The 17,500-nt window shown below is 45.8% G+C and overlaps 1 protein-coding gene and 1 long non-coding RNA gene across 8 annotated transcripts in view; one reads left to right on the top strand and one right to left on the bottom strand.

Annotated features, from left to right (window-relative positions):
• adam15 (ADAM metallopeptidase domain 15) overlaps positions 1–17,363 on the top strand; it is an 80,539-nt gene extending 63,176 nt beyond the window's left edge. The window contains exons 20-26 of one of the 7 annotated variants that reach the window (XM_036005790.1): positions 2,492–2,545; positions 6,097–6,199; positions 8,492–8,560; positions 11,116–11,163; positions 14,326–14,437; positions 14,546–14,582; positions 17,032–17,363. In XM_036005790.1, coding sequence (XP_035861683.1) covers positions 2,492–2,545; positions 6,097–6,199; positions 8,492–8,560; positions 11,116–11,163; positions 14,326–14,437; positions 14,546–14,582; positions 17,032–17,095 — 487 coding nt within the window. In that variant the 3' untranslated portion in view covers positions 17,096–17,363. Of the gene's footprint in view, positions 1–2,491; positions 2,546–6,096; positions 6,200–8,491; positions 8,561–11,115; positions 11,164–14,325; positions 14,438–14,518; positions 14,584–17,031 lie in introns of those variants that run through there. The other 6 variants (XM_036005789.1, XM_036005791.1, XM_036005792.1 and 3 more) reach the window with 6 other exon arrangements.
• The window catches only part of LOC118495985, an 11,915-nt gene continuing 8,552 nt past the window's right edge, over positions 14,138–17,500 (bottom strand). The window contains exon 3 of the long non-coding RNA XR_004898436.1: positions 14,138–14,164. This is a non-coding gene — a long non-coding RNA (uncharacterized LOC118495985). The remainder of the gene's footprint in view (positions 14,165–17,500) is intronic.

The raw sequence follows: 17,500 nt of genomic DNA, 5'->3' as shown, positions 1-17,500 counted from the left end.
CTGGGCGAGCCGTCAGTCGGTCGAAGCTAACAGAAGCTAGCTGGCGTAAGCTGACAGCTGACCAACGCTACCAAGTGATCGGCGGAGACAGGGAGTACATGTATTTGAAAGAGTCTGGCAGTTGTGGCAGACGAAGGTCCAGTCGGGAGATTGGATGGAGAGTCCACTGAAGTCCACTGCGGTCTGAAGGGCTAATCCTCGCTAGATCACTAGCCAGTCGGGAGGTTGACAGCTAACGTTAGCCAGCTGAAGCTAACAGTCGATGGATGGTGGGTAACGTACGTTACACAGGCCGGCAGCAGCACAGAGTCCAGAGTTGATAAGTGTGTGTGTGGGGGGGGGTAGAAAGGTGTTGAGAATGACCAACACCTAATCTTAAACTTAGTGTAGCTACTTAATTTGCTACGACCCGATCAGAGGTTACTTAAATTGAGACGTTCAGTCAAAATCAAGCATGTCACCTTCAAACGGGATCTCTGTTTGCAGGGTTCAGGCTGTACCGGACCCTCCCGGTGATCATGCTGCTCTGGGGGACCGGCTGTACAGTGAGAAGCCGCTGCTGACCGGCGCAGAGCTCTGCCAGAACTCTGACTGCTGTCTGTCCGCGCGGCCGTCTGACGGCATCAGTATTAAATTGAGACAGTTTTATTAGCGGTTAAAAACGTCTCGCGTTAAATAGTAGTCTAATTCGGTACAGTTGGTTTTAACGCCTGATGCAAAGTGTAGGCCTATAGGAGTACACATGAAAACCCTGAACAAGCAGCGTCGCTCTGCTCTGTCTTTCTGCTGTGCCCCATTCACATAGTAGTTTTACACTATGTAGATTAAACTCTGCAATTAATCTGCGGTTCACATGTATGTATGAACTGTGGTGGTCCGTTACACTCAAGGCTATATTCAACATCACTGATTAAGTAGCCTAAGTCAATCCTACAAACAACTGGACTTTAGGGTCAAGTGTTGTTGTATCCGGCCCATGTCCTGGATGTGAAAGCCTCCTTACTGGACTACTGAATATAATAATATTCCATTATATTTTGTATTTTGAATTGTTACCTGCCACCAGAATTTTGTGATTTCCTTGCAATAAATATTGACATTTTTACCATAAATTGGTGCCTAAAAATGTATCAGAATGCAGGAATTGAAGTCTTTTACCCTCAGAATTTCCTGGGGGAGGACCCCCAGACCCCCTCCCCCCCCTGCTTTGTGTGTTCACACAAAGACAAATTCTGAGCAAGGAAAAACCCTGAAGTATAATCACAGACAGCCATAAAAAACATTTAAATTGCAGAGTTAGAGTTATAACTTAATATGTACAGTGTCAACAGAGAGAAACAGACAGTGACAACATACATACTACATACCTACATACTGTAGAGAATGACAGTAACAGCATACAAACGGCATAAATAAAAATTTGTTATAAACGTGTGCTCTTTAAAAAGTAGAAAGCATTGTTTGCCAGTTACATTAAATGTTTAAAAATCCGTAAATGTCCGTGGGTGGGGCTGCATGGGCGTGGTAATGTGGGCTGGTGTGGGTGTGGGTGTGTGTGTGGTAGTAAGGAGAAAGAATAGGAGAAGGAAGTGTGTGTGAGGTGGACCTGGTCACCACAGACCCAAATCTTCTCAGCTGTTGCTACTGTCATATGCTGCACTGTCTCTTCATGTGGCACTATTATTATTTATATTATAACAAGGTAATGCAATGTGTGATCAAGTGATGACTGATTAACAGTAATGTAAATGCTAAATGCCCTAATACCTACATATCATGTAAGACTCAATTTCTCCATTTCTTTGCACAAAACTCTCCAGAAAGTGCCATTTAATGGTTTATTTTTTTTTTTTTAAATGAGGGGGGGAGGGGGCTGTCGCAGCGTCATGGGTGCGCCGTATATTTTCCTGCTTTTTTGTCCTTTGCCAATCACACCTATGGTGTGTGTGTGTGCGTGTGTGTGTGTGCGCATACGTGTGTGTGTGTGTGTTTCTGCGTGCGTGCGTGTGTGTGTGTGTGTGTGTGTGTGTGTGTGCACGTACATGCGTGCGTGTGTGTGTGTCTGTGTGTGTGTGCGTGTGTGTTTCTGCGTGTGTGTGTGTGTGTGTGTGTGTGTGTGTGTGTGTGTGTTTCTGCGTGCGTGTGTGTGTGTCTGTGTGTGTGTGTGTGTGTGTGTGTGTGTGCGTGTGTGTTTCTGCGTGTGTGTGTGTGTGTGTGTGTGTGTGCGTGTGTGTTTCTGCGTGTGTGTGTGTGTGTGTCTGTGTGTGTGTGTGTGTGTGTGTGTGTGTGCGTGTGTGTTTCTGCGTGTGTATGTGTGTGTGTGTGTGTGTGTGTGTGTGTGTGCGTGTGTGTTTCTGCGTGTGTGTGTGTGTGTGTGTGTGTGTGTGTGTGTGTGTGTGTGTGTTAAAATAGTTACTCATAAATACTAAATGTGTTTGGTTATAAAAACTCATCTGATTCTGGTGTGTTTGTTTTCTTACCCATGATGCAGTGTGACTCACTGTGAGATGTTGGGTTTAGAGTTTGACCCCGCCCACCTCTCCAGGTACTGCAGGTTCCGTCTGTAGAGTCAGCGCCGTGAAGTTTTTACCGTCTGCAAACTTTAACCCTTCTGTTGTCATCCTGGGTCAACTCCTGGAGACTCCAAGCTGTAATGTAACCCTACAGGACTAATGTTCAGCGTCAGTCAGCGTCCACTAAAAGTTCTGTTGTTGCTGCTGACAGACTCAGATTATTATTCTAAGTGTCTGACAACATTATGAAAGGATCCCTACAGATATAGACCTTTTAGTTAAAGAGTAAGATCCTTTTAGTTTAACATGAAACAGCCCCGAAATCACCATCACCAAACTACACCAGACTTCATGTAAATAATCAGGACTTTTATCATCGTAAAACACACTTCATTCAAAGTGGACAGAAACTAAATAAAACTACCAAAAGCCGTCTTGGTTCATCTTTCCACTGTTCCAACAATCACCACTCTGGTTTGGTTGAAATAAACCCTTAATTCACCCATTTACATGTGGAGATATGCTGGCTCTATACACGCTAAAAGTCCTGATTATTTACATGGAGTCTGGTGGGTTTGGTGATTTCTTTTCTTTTCCTACCACCAGTATAAACACCACTAACACCAACTTATTTCCTCTAGTTTGACACTTATTTTTGGAATTGATGGTCAATAAACCTTATTTATGTGAAATTATATCTAATTTTTGTGTTAGAAACGCTGAAATTATGAATTATTTTGACTAATAACATCAGAGGATGTTCATGGATTATGTCAGACAGTTTATGGATAATAACAGACTGTCAGTTTAGTCAGTATAATGCCATAAAATGGAATAAAACACCCAAAAGTCAATGTATACAGTAAGGAACCATCCATCTTTGAAGACGCGAAGACAACAGGAGGGTTAAGTCTTCACCTAGCTGACGGTCCTCTCAGATCTTAAAGCTGCACCGATCCGCCTCACGCAGTTTCCATCTGGAAACAAGTTGGTACCAATCTGTCATTTAAGCAGCTGTGTGGAAGTCACAGATCAAACATTGGACAGCTCATCGAGGATTCTGGGTAATGACGTCCTCAAAGCTTAAAGAGGTGCAGCTTTAAGTCTTGTTGTTGTTGGTTTAGTTTGTGGATGTGAAAAACCATAGACTGTAAAATAATATATTTTTTATTTAGTGTTAAGTCCAGTTCAGACCAAAGATGAAACCGTTTTAGAACGTAGCAGAGAAAGGTTTCAGCTCCTTCAGAGTCTCCAGAGGCTGGGTTTAGAACGTAAGAGACGTCTCCTGTTTCAACAGCCAATAGAGAAGTCAGCTGGTGGAGTCTCCAGAGGCTGGTTTTACAACGTAAGAGACGTCTCCTGTTTCAACAGCCAATAGAGAAGTCAGCTGGTGGAGTCTCCAGAGGCTGGTTTTACAACGTAAGAGACGTCTCCTGTTTCAACAGCCAATAGAGAAGTCAGCTGGTGGAGTCTCCAGAGGCTGGTTTTACAACGTAAGAGACGTCTACTGTTTCAACAGCCAATAGAGAAGTCAGCTGGTGGAGTCTCCAGAGGCTGGTTTTACAACGTAAGAGACGTCTCCTGTTTCAACAGCCAATAGAGAAGTCAGCTGGTGGAGTCTCCAGAGGCTGGGTTTAGAACGTAAGAGACGTCTCCTGTTTCAACAGCCAATAGAGAAGTCAGCTGGTCAAGTCTCCAGAGGCTGGTTTTAGAACGTAAGAGACATCTACTGTTTCAACAGCCAATAGAGAAGTCAGCTGGTTGAGTCTCCAGAGGCTGGGTTTAGAACGTAGGAGACGTCTCCTGTTTTAACAGCCAATAGAGAAGTCAGCTGGTCAAGTCTCCAGAGGCTGGTTTTAGAACGTAAGAGACGTCTCCTGTTTCAACAGCCAATAGAGAAGTCAGCTGGTGGAGTCTCCAGAGGCTGGTTTTACAACGTAAGAGACGTCTACTGTTTCAACAGCCAATAGAGAAGTCAGCTGGTTGAGTCTCCAGAGGCTGGGTTTAGAACGTAAGAGACGTCTCCTGTTTCAACAGCCAATAGAGAAGTCAGCTGGTGGAGTCTCCAGAGGCTGGTTTTACAACGTAAGAGACGTCTCCTGTTTCAACAGCCAATAGAGAAGTCAGCTGGTTGAGTCTCCAGAGGCTGGTTTAGAACGTAAGAGACGTCTCCTGTTTCAACAGCCAATAGAGAAGTCAGCTGGTGGAGTCTCCAGAGGCTGGTTTTAGAACGTAAGAGACGTCTCCTGTTTCAACAGCCAATAGAGAAGTCAGCTGGTGGAGTCTCCAGAGGCTGGTTTTACAACGTAAGAGACGTCTCCTGTTTCAACAGCCAATAGAGAAGTCAGCTGGTCAAGTCTCCAGAGGCTGGTTTTAGAACGTAAGAGACGTCTCCTGTTTCAACAGCCAATAGAGAAGTCAGCTGGTTGAGTCTCCAGAGGCTGGGTTTAGAACGTAAGAGACGTCTCCTGTTTCAACAGCCAATAGAGAAGTCAGCTGGTGGAGTCTCCAGAGGCTGGTTTTAGAACGTAAGAGACGTCTACTGTTTCAACAGCCAATAGAGAAGTCAGCTGGTGGAGTCTCCAGAGGCTGGTTTTAGAACGTAAGAGACGTCTCCTGTTTCAACAGCCAATAGAGAAGTCAGCTGGTCGAGTTAGCTATAAACTATAGAAATAAAATGATCCTTAATCTATTTTATTTCTATGTTACAAACTGTTAACTGGTTGAAATGGCAGACGGAGCCTCAACGTGCGCCCGCAAGCACAGAATATACGGTCAAGCGAGCTTACCTGGAAGTCGGAAGTTCGGACGGAAGTACAAAGAGTCGTTGCTGTGGAGATGGTACACTGTCTCGTCTCATTGCATTGGTCTGAACCGGCATGTTTGACCACAACAGTCGTTTTGGGAGCTGCTGCTCTACCGCTGCCTCCATCGCTAGAACAGTGTTTCTCAAATGGGGGTACGTGTCCCCCTAGGGCACGTGTGTCTAACTCAAGGCCAAATCCGGCCCCTCGCAGGTTTTGATCCGGCCCACATTTCAATTTAGATTCACAATAAATTTAGGCCCACCTACTTTTTGTCGCTTTTTCCAAAGTTTTTGGTGTTTTTTTTTTTTTTTTTTTTTTTTTCTTTTTTACATTTTTGACGCCTTTTCCGGTGCTTTTTTCAATGCTTTAGGCAGTTTGTTTTAATGTTTTTGACACTTTACTCAATGTTTTGCCACTTTTTACGATGTTTTGCCACTTTTTACGATGTTTTTGGCACTTTCTCAGACAATTTTGACGCTGTTTTTCGGGCTTTTTCCAACTTTTTTGGCGCTTTATTCAACGTATTTGTCGCTGGCTTTTTTGGGGCTTCATGAGGCCCAAAATGTAAGTAAGAAGACTACAGTACATGAGACATGCAATAATACAGTCAAAATATTAGAGGGGGAAGACATGCAGGAAATCATCACAGGTCGGATTCGAACCCTGGACCTCTGCGTCGAGGCATGAACATCTCAGTAGTATGTGCGCCTGCTCTACCCACTGAGCCAACCCGGCCACAGATAAAATATGTTTTTTTTTATTTCACGTCTCGTCAGAACGCCGGTGACGGAGCGAGTGGACGGCAGGAATGGAGAGCAGGTCCGACCCCTGAGATACCACCTGAACCCGCCGACGGACATCCCACTGACGGAGAAAGAGGTAATCATAGCAACCACACACGTAAACGTGCTTGGTCGGGACTATTGCCGTCCCTTTAGCGCTTTAAGTAAACGTGCTTGGTCGGGACTATTGCCGTCCCTTTTGACACAGTTATGTTAAGGAAAAGGTCGTGGGTGGGCGTACGGTTGCGTGACACGCGGGAGGAAAGAAAAAAGCGACTATAGCAAGTGTGACAGGCGGGACGCGAACCCCCTCTCCTGGGTGAAAGTCCTGTGTTTGGCCCATCCACCCAGGGCCGGTTCTAGCCCTTTGGTTGCCCTAGGCGAGATTGAGATTTGCGCCCCCCAAGTCTTGCATTGCCAGATCTCCACAGCGCTGTGTCAGCTATAGAGTAGCAATGTATGTTCATTTTAGTTTCTAGCTTCCAAGTAAGTTAGATGGCACCAACATGTGGTCTAATCATAACTGGTCTGGCAACCCAAAGGCCAGGGTTCTGGTTCCAGATCTGTGTGCATGGTGACTTATGATGGGGGGGTCTGGGGGTCCACCCCCTGAAAATTTTGAGCATTAAACACTTAATTTCCTGCATTCTGGTGAATTTTTATGCACCTATTTTTTTTTTACCTTTTTCTGAATCAATGTATGCTGCAAATGTATTTATGTAACGGGAAACATAGATTACAATCCAAATATAAAAACATAATATATTACAATAAGGCTCTCAGGCTTTCTGTATTGCTTTCATCTATTTATTCTCCTGTAGATCGACTTTTCTAATTATATCTGAGTCAGCAAACATGTAGTCTAGCATCATTTACTCTTCCCTTCTCTTTTGCTTCTTTTGTTGAGGAAGTAACCTCCTTAAATGTGCATATTAAAATTATTCACCTGAATGATACATGCATTCATTTTAATGAATTAATAATAGATATAGTTTTCTATAATAATAGAATAAAAGATTTCTCATGTTCAAAACTTTGTGCACATTCAAAATACAGTATATCTCATCTGTGCTCTCTGAGATTTGGAGGAGTCGTGATATTTTGTGAAAAATAAAGTGATAATAAGCTATTACAAGAATAAAGTCACTACATTTCAGAAAATAATCTACCTGCACCATAGCCTGCTGTGCATTACGTGATATCTCTGCTGATACGGTAGATCTCAGACCTCCTGACAGACTCAGAGCCCCGTTTGAGACTCTGGTCTCTGAATGAGACAAAGTTTAGGGAAGTGGCTGAACGTTACTCTACATCGGAGGTAGAAACACAAAACTACGGCAGAAATACACAGAGCACAAACGGGATACATCTGCTGCAGCATGCCCACAGCAAGGCGCGTCCTTTAGAACCTGAAGCTGAACAGACCACGGAAGGCGCCCTGCAGCAGCTCTGTGGTCTGTGCCGCTGCTCGTCTCTATTGTTACAGCGAGAGAGGACGCTAAGCGACGCACAGGTCTGCTTCAGAGCTCCGTGCGGCTGAGGGGGGGCCCTAGGATGATCATGTTTAATAAACATGTTCTATTTCACTTGTCGTTCTAATTCTATTATCAATGGGAAGGAGACCTAAGGGCCACACGGCGCCCCCATCACATTTCACGCCCTAGGCAATCGCCTATAGGTCGCCTACAGCAATCACCGGCCCTGCATCCACCCCCCCAACCAACCTCCTTACATACTACTCTCTAAATCCTCTCTAACTGCTGCTCTCCCCGGTGTGTTACACAAACTGAAAGACACCTTTTTCGTCACATCAGACGCTGACAGCCACTGTCCAAACGTCCTTATTTTACGAGTTCGGAATGAGAACGGGTTGAGTGGTCCGCGGACCACAGTTTGGGAATGACTGATTTAGCACCTTCACAGCATTGGGGACGAAGGATTTCTTAAAGATGTTTCTCCCTGAGGGTAGGAGTTCAAATTGGCTGTGTAATGGATGGGAGGGGTCACTAGTCGGCGAGTCCCCCTGATGACCTAAGCGTGCTCTGGCCCCGATTGTCTATCGCAGTGTGAGTGCAGGCCAGCACGGGGAATGGGGAGGGGGAGTGGGGGACAATCGTGCTTGGGCACCGTTCAAGGAAACTGGGCCAAGTGTGAGTACGCCCTTAGAGTTTAGTTTCACCCACTTCATCATCAACTTCCTGAACTGGTGAACTATGTGACAAAACCTGTTGCAAGACGGGTTTATTGTGAAAGAAAAAGAAGAAGGAAGTGACACTGCAGCTGCAGATGTTAGCTCACATTAACACGCCTGCTTGTTTGACCTCTGCTGCTCTCCTGTGCATGTATCAGCCGTCACTCTGCCTCTGCTTCCTGTTTTCTCTCCTATCAGGTTCATGACAGACCTGCTCCTCCCACTAAGCCACTCCCCCCTGACCCCGCCTTACAAACCCTGCCGCAGGTAACCTCACCTGGAGGAGCTAACGTCTGTGTTCCTGTGCTGCTAACGAGCCGATGTCTAGTCTGATCCGTGTGTCTGTGGCGTCTCTTTCTCCGTGTTGTTGTCGTATATCGTGACTGTTGTCAATCATCTGTTTGAGTTGTTTTGTCTGAGAAGTCCAGTTCAGACCAAAGGCATCCAATGAGGAGGAGGAGGAGAGGGAGAGAGGAGGAGGAGGAGGAGGAGAGGGAGAGAGATGAGGAGAGGGAGAGAGAGAGAGATGAGAAGGAGGAGAGAGAGGAGGAGAGGGAGAGAGAGAGAGATGAGAGAGGAGGAAAGGGAGAGAGAAGGAGGAGAGGGAGAGAGGAGGAGGAGAGAGAGGAGGAAAGGGAGAGAGGAGGAGAGGGAGAGAGGAGGAGGAGAGAGAGGAGGAAAGGGAGAGAGGAGGAGGAGGAGAGGGAGAGAGGAGGAGGAGAGGGGGAGAGAGAGGAGGAGAGGGGGAGAGAGAAGGAGGAGGAGAGGGAGGAGGAAAGGAGAGAGGAGGAGGAGAGGGGGAGAGAGAGGAGAGGGGGAGAGAGAGGAGGAGGGGGAGAGAGGAGGAGAGGGAGGAGGAAAGGAGAGAGGAGGAGGAAAGGGAGAGAGGAGGAGAGGGAGGAGGAAAGGAGAGAGAAGGAGGAGAGGGAGGGAGAGAGAGGAGGAGGGGAGAGAGAGGAGGAAAGGGAGGGAGGAGGAGGAGAGAGAGGAGGAAAGGGAGAGAGGAGGAGGAGGAGAGGGAGAGAGGAGGAGGAGGAGAGGGAGAGAGGAGGAAAGGGAGAGAGGAGGAGGAGGAGGAGGAGAGGGAGAGAGGAGGAGGAGAGGGGGAGAGAGAGGAGGAGAGGGAGAGAGGGGGAGAGAGAGGAGGAGAGGGAGGAGAGAGAGAGAGAGAGAGAGGAGGAGGAGATACTAGTTTAGTTAGCTTGTTGGGAAGCTAGGGCTAAATGAGGGAAAGCTAGCATTGCTATTTTCAAAGAGGTTTTAGAAAGTCTGGACATCAAAGAAACACGTGAAATGTGATTTTTGCAAATGGGATCCATTTGGCTGGCTGCGTGGCGTGAGCGTGTCAGCTGCATGGCGTGTCTGTTTATATTTGGGCTCCCATGGTAACAGGTGAGAGCGTGCACACTGCCTGCGTGACACGCACCTCTCAGAAAACACGTGCATGCTAGAAATAGAACCGACGCCTATTTTTCACGCGACACGCCAGCGTGTTGGAAGCGTTTCCAGACAACATAGAATAGGAAAAGATGTTTATATGTCATTTAGACACAAATACATTTAATAAATGACATGTTGATGTTTGAAAGTCTCGAGGTTTTGACATAAATGCAGATATAAATGTCATTTAAAATAATAATAATTATCGATTTTCAAATATTGCACCTGTCAATACAGAAGGAAATATTCTGGAGCCTATTTTTCCGTCAATACTGCCAACGTTGTCTGCTGTAATCAGATCAGAATATATTTATGTTTATGTTTATGGAAACATCCATGTGTCCAGACAAGGCTAGCAGCAGCAGCGCCGCGATAGACACCTTTCTGGTGTAAAGACATAGAAAACGCCACGCAGCTGACACGCCACGCTCACGCCACGCAGCTGACAAGCCACACTCACGCCACGCAGCTGACACGCCACGCTCACGCCACGCAGCTGACAAGCCACCAGCACGCAGTGACACGCACGCCACGCAGCTGCACGCCACGCCACGCAGCTGACAGCCACTCACGCACGCACGCACGCTCACGCCACGCAGCTGACAAGCCACACTCACGCCACGCAGCTGACACGCCACGCTCACGCCACGCAGCTGACACGCCACGCTCACGCCACGCAGCTGACAAGCCACACTCACGCCACGCAGCCAGTGTGCAGGGGGCCTAAAGCGAGAATTATACTGGACGCATCCAAGGTGGCGCGCGCCATCGTGACGTCAAAATGACGTAATATCCTGCCGGCGCGCCCGATTTATGGCGCGCACCCAGCTGTCGCGCACGGCTCTTTTTTTTAAGCGGCGCGCGACAAAGCGGAAACGGGAGGCCTGAACGGGTTCGCCGACAACGTGATGCCAGGACTCTCACAGTGACTGCTAGTCTCTCTGGTAAACTTACTGGGTTAAGATGAGTTCTTTTATGGTGAATGAAAGGCTTGATCCCACCAAGTAGCTCATCCAATCAAATCCAAGCATTGACGGCAATGCTGCAGCCAGTTCTGCCGTTGTTTACCTTTTTCTTCTTCTTCAGAGCAACGGCGGTAGCCTTTGCTCATTAGCGCCACCTCTGTTCAGGAGAAGACTGCAACTAGTGTCGCGAGCACCAGTAGTCACGGCGATCCCATGACGTCACATTTGTACGCGCCACCTTGGATGCGTCCAGTATAATTCACGCTTGAAAAAGTGTCTTTTTCGTCACTCGTGTAGCCGAGGGTTATGAACTGTCTATACTTATGCAGAGAAAAAGTTTGCTACATCATCGTCTCATCCTTCACTGACCTGCTGCTCTTCTGACTTTTCTTAATGCTGCTTCAACCTGTTGAACAGCGACCTGCCCCCCCCACCAAGCCTCTGCCCCCCGACCCCCCCGACCAGGTACAGTCACCTACCTGCAGTGTGTAGTGTTGCTGTCTGTCCGGTGTTTGTCTGCATGTTGAGATCCAATTGGTTTACACGGTGGGGATTTCGTTAAAGGTACACTGTGTAGGAATGTCTCCCATCTAGCGGTGAAATTGTATTTTGCATTCAAACTAATAGTGCTCTCTAGCTCACTTTTTCAAATGCGTGTTGCAACGACGGTAGCCGTTATGTACCAAGAAGCTCTGACAACATGTCTTCCAATTTTCGCTTTTTTTGGCGGCGAGGATTCCTTCTCCTGTGGCTCGGCATAAGTCTGATCCTCCATTATGAACTAAAGGGCAGTGACAAGCTCCTCTCACTGATCTCCTTCTCCGTTTCAGCTGGTTTCAGTCATGTGACGCTGGCTCTGAACGAAAACGCGTTGTGGATTAGCTAGATGGGTAGACTAGTGCTCTATGTCCCTCTCAGCCATTATAGTTTTTCTAAATGGCGGAATGACGTGGGAGCCTCCTTGGAAATTCTTCGCTTACGAGGATAAGTCAGATCATTGGCAGAGGTCATTTTACACCAATGAGGACATTTTTAGACATTGATTTTAGCTAATGAAATACTTAAAACACTACACAGTGTACCTTGAAAGTAAAATCTGACACGTGTTACAGGCTGCTGCAGCTCCTCCTGCTGGTTGGAGGAGGAACAATTTAGTTTAGCTTTTAAAAAAATACAACAATTCAACAATAGATAAATACCTTCACAGTCTCGGTCTCAAAGTCTCTGTCTCGACCCCTCAAAGTCTTGGTTTCGACCCCTCAACCCCTCAAAGTCTCGGTCTTGACCCCTCAACCCCTCAAAGTCTCGGTCTCAAAGTCTCGGTCTCGACCCTTCAAAGTCTCGGTCTCGACCCCTCAAAGTCTCGGTCTCGACCCCTCAAAGTCTCGGTCTCAAAGTCTCGGTCTCGACCCCTCAAAGTCTCGGCCTTGACCCCTCAAAGTCTCGGTCTCGACCCCTCAAAGTCTCGGCCTTGACCCCTCAAAGTCTCGGTCTCGACCCCTCAAAGTCTCGGCCTTGACCCCTCAAAGTCTCGGCCTTGACCCCTCAAAGTCTTTGGATTAAAAAGAACATAGAAGATGTTCAACAAGGCTGTGTAATAAAGCAGTATAACATTAAATATCTATGTATATAATACGGTACGTGAATAGTAAGTCAACAGATTTCAGATGTCACGCTGGTGTGACCGGGACTTTACTGCATGATGTTTTTACATTTCCTTCAGTTTCTATCTGCATGCAGCACTAATAACTATATTTTAATGCCTCCTGCACACTGGCTGCGTGGCGTGTCAGCTGTGTGGCGTTTTCTATGTCTTTACACCAGAAAGGTGTCTGACGCGGCGCTGCTGCTGCTAGCCTTGTCTGGACACATGTATGTTTCCATAAACATAAATATATTCTGACCTGATTACAGCAAAGACAACGTCGGCAGGATTGACGGAAAAATAGGCTCCAGAATATTTCCTTCTGTATTGACAGGTGCAATATTAGAAAATCTGTATGTATTATTATTTTAAATGACATTTATATCTACATTGATGTCAAAACCTCGAGACTTTCAAACATCAACATGTCATTTATTAAATGCATTAGTGTCTAAATGACATATAAACATCTTTTCCTATTCCTATTTCCTATGTTGCCTGGAAACGCTTCCAACACGCTCGCATGTCGCGTGAAAAATAGGCGTCGGTTCTATTTCTAGCAGGCACGTGTTTTCTGAGACGTGCGTGTCACGCAGGCAGTGTGCACGCTCTCACCTGTTACCATGGGAGCCGAAATATAAACGGCAGCTGACACGCTCACGCCACGCAGCTGACACGCTCACGCCACACAGCTGACACGCTCACGCCACGCAGCCAGCGTGCAGGCGGCCTAATTGTTACTCTAAAAACAGCCGAATACAAAAGAAATCCTTAGAGCATGCTGATTCACTGTCATACATCTGTCTCGTTCTTCTCTCTTCCTCCTCACTAACCTTCCAGCTGCTGGTGAGGAGACCAGCTCCCCCCAACAAGCCCCTCCCCCCCGACCCCACCACACCTGGACAGGTACACCTGCACGCTAACGGCTGTTAGCATGTAGCTCACAAGTGCTTAGCGTGTAGATAGAATCTGAATGAAGTGATGAGAAGGTGACGTGTAACTCTGATTGGTCGCTGTAATCTTTGTTCCTGATTGGTTTATGAGATGGATTCATCACTGTGATTGTTTGACTGGTTGAATCAGGAGCAGAGCTGCAAAGATGATGGATTAGTTCAGTCAACTATGAAATTAATCTCCAACTACTGTGATAATCGGTTTGAGTCATCAAAACAGTAAACACACACATACACACACGCACGCATGCGTACACACACACACACACACACACGCAGGCACGCATACACACACGCACATGCACGCACACACACACACACACACTCACATATACACACGCACATATACGCACACTACACATACACACACACACGCACGCATGCGTACACACACACACACGCACACACGCATACACACACACGCACGCACACATACACACACACACACTCACATATACACACGCACATATACGCACACTACACATACACACACACACGCACGCATGCGTACACACACGCATACACACACACGCACGCACACATACACACACACGCATGCACACACACACACACACACTCACATATACACACACACACACACGCACACATACACACACATATACGCACACTACATATACACACACATACACGCACACACACATACACACACATGCCCGAAACACACACACACACACACACACACACACACATACACACACACACACACACATATATACACACACATATGTACACAGACATATACACACACACACACACACATATACACGCTCACACACACATTCACACACATATACACAGACATACACACACACGCACATATACACACACACACACACACACACACACACTGATGGTCAGCGTTTCCTAAATTTGAATAACTGTTGGTGATTGTTAGAGATTAACTCTAGAAGGTAGTTGCTGTGAAACAAAATGAAAGTAAAAACGTAATTGTTAGTGGTTAACGTTGACGTAGCAAACGCAGCTTATTTCCCATGATTCTCTCTTCAGGTCCCTGCTCCGCCCAAACCTGTGGTGGCCATAAAGCCCCGCCTGCTGGGCGCGCAGCCCCACCCCCACATCCCCCATCACCCCGGCTACGCAGCCAGCACCAAACCGCCACATCCCACCGCTAGCACCAAACCGCCACATCACGCCGCTAGCACCAAACCGCCACATCACGCCGCTAGCACCAAACCACCACATCACGCCGCTAGCACCAAACCGCCACATCACGCAGCCGTCGCACCTGGAGCCGCTCCCAACAGGTACGTGTTACATGTTTGATTTATTCTATAAATGGTGGAAATGCAACTTTGAAAACGGCGCCTAAACGGTGCTTGAACTGATAGTAGTAGCTCCAACCAGACAATCTGATTAGTAGACATTTAGAACATGCTCAAATCAGCATGATGCACACCCAGAGCCATTAGTGCACATCACTTAAAGGGTTACTACCGTTTTTGTCAACCTGGACCCTATGTTTCTGTGTCTAAGTGACTGATGGGAACAACAATCTCTGAAACTGGTCCAGTGTTAATCAGTTTCCGTCCACTAAAAGTTCTGTTGTTGCTGCTGACAGACTCAGATTATTATTCTAAGTGTCTGACAACATTATGAAAGGATCCCTACAGAGATAGACCTTTTAGTTAAAGAGTAAGATCCTTTTTTTTAAACATTAAAACATCCGTGAAATTGCGTTCGCCAAAGCCACCAGACTCCATGTAAATAATCAGGACTTTTATCATCATAAAACACACTTCATTCAAAGTGGACAGAAACTAAATATAACTACTGAAAGTCGTTTTGGGTCGTCTTTCCACTTTTCCAACCATCACAAGTCTAGTTTTGGTTGAAATAAACACATAGTTTACCGATTTACATGTGAAATATGTTGGCTCTATACACACTAAAAGTATTGCTTTTTTAAATGGAGTCTGGTGGGTTTAACGCTAGCGACTTCAGAGCTGTTTCTGGTTAAACAGAAATGTCTCAAATATGTTTTAAAGGTCTATCTCTGTAGGGATCCTTTCCATAATGTTGTCAGACACTTAGAATATTAATCTCAGCTTTTCAGTGGCAAAAACTGAACTTTTGTGAAGGTAAATACAAGCCGGACAATTGCCCCGTTAACTTACATTGTAGCAGAAGTAGCAGAGCTTCACCTTCTGAGAATATAGTTCCCAGTATGTATACGGTTAGAAGATGGCTGTGTGTCATGTGACCTTGTTATTTGTACACGCTGTGACTCTACAAATCACAACATGGAAATAGGAACATGTTGGCGTTATTTTGTCACTTATTGGGAGCAGTAGGCTAGATGGAGCCGGTTACCTCCAGGATCTGTGCTAAGCTAGGTTAGATGGAGCCAGTTACCTCCAGGATCTGTGCTAAGCTAGGCTAGATGGAGCCAGTTACCTCCAGGATCTGTGCTAAGCTAGGCTAGATGGAGCCAGTTACCTCCAGGATCTGTGCTAAGCTAGGCTAGATGGAGCCGGTTACCTCCAGGATCTGTGCTAAGCTAGGCTAGATGGAGCCAGTTACCTCCAGGATCTGTGCTAAGCTAGGCTAGATGGAGCCGGTTACCTCCAGGATCTGTGCTAAGCTAGGTTAGCGGTGGGTGCGTCAGTCCTTCCAGAAAAATGCAAGTTTTTTTGTGATTGTTGCAGGTAAAAATCCTTGATTATGCGGCACGTTTTCTTAAAAAATGCGATGGAATATGCGGGATATTTATGCAATTTTATGTGATGAAATTGCGGGAACTTGCAAAAACTGCGGTTTCATCGTGGCTTCATCGCGGGGTTTGCAGCTTTTCGATGATGTTCACGACGCGTAATTACGTCACTTCATAACGTTCCCATGGCAACAGGGGAAAACGGCTGCTCTTGTGTGAAGTAAACGCAACATTTTTCAACTTTCTGCTAAGATATATGGGACTTTTTTGCAATGAAAATGTGGGGATTATGACATATTTCGCGCGGAAATCGGCAATTTATGCTGCGAAAGTGCAGCATATTTCAATAAATATGCAGACTTTGGCTGATTATGCATTGAATTATGCGATCGCATAATCACGTTTTTCTGGAGGGACTGAGATTTAGAGATGTTTACAGAGATGAGAAGGGTATGTCTGGACTTATCTAACTCTGGGGGATACGGGGAATAAGACAAAGTCCCAATAAGTCGGCGTGTTCCTTTTAAGATGTGAATATATATATATATATACATATATTAGAGGTGCAACGATGAATCGATTAATTGATTAGTTGTCAACTATTAAATTAATCGCCAACTATTTTGATAATCGATTAATCGTTTGAGTCATTTTTTTATAAAAAAAAAAATCTGATTTCTCTGATTCCAGCTTGTTAAATGTGAATATTGTTCTAGTTTCTTCTCTCCTCTGTGACAGTCAACTGAATATCTTTTGAGTTTTGGACAAAACAAGACATTTGAGGACGTCCTCTTAGGCTCTGGGAAACACTGATCCACATTTTTCACCATGTTTTGACATTTTTATAGATCAAACAACTAATCGATTAATCAGGAAAATAATCGACAGATTAATTGACTATGAAAATAATTGTTAGTTGCAGCCCTAATATACTATATATATATATATATATATATATATATATATATATATATTGTATTTTATATGCTGTACCAGACATTTTTTCAATTAATTTCAATACATTTTGTTCTCTCTCTATGCAGACGACCTCCCGCTCCTCCGATTCGACCCACAAACCCTTACAAAGTCGACTCGTCGCCGCTCTGACTGCATCAGAAGACAAACTTTCTCCTGTTTCGGCCCGTTAACGAAGATGAAGATGATGAAGATGAAGATGACTTTATTACCCAGTTTGCACTCAGTCATCGGATTTCTCACTTAATCCTTAATTAACTCACAGGAACTGTAAATACGTGCTAGTGCCTTGCTCCGCAGCACCGCGAACGCAATAATGTGGACACTCGGAGATGATGTCACATTGAAGTGTCTCGGTGTCAGCGATACAGCGCCCCCTAGCCGGGGGTTCAGTGCCTTGCTCAAGGACCCTGCGATCAAAGCAAAGAGTAACAAGCAAAGTTCTCAAAAACGGTGGACGCTCCGAGCCGGCTTCTTCCATGAAATGATTTAACTGTGCGGCTCTTCTAGACTTTCCAAATGTTATCGCACCGAATG

This window comes from Sander lucioperca, chromosome 10 (genome assembly GCF_008315115.2).
Source record: "Sander lucioperca isolate FBNREF2018 chromosome 10, SLUC_FBN_1.2, whole genome shotgun sequence".
NCBI classification, from domain to species: Eukaryota; Metazoa; Chordata; class Actinopteri; order Perciformes; family Percidae; genus Sander; species Sander lucioperca.
Note: the sequence above shows the minus strand (reverse complement) of the source record. Positions and strands in the feature narration are given on the sequence as shown.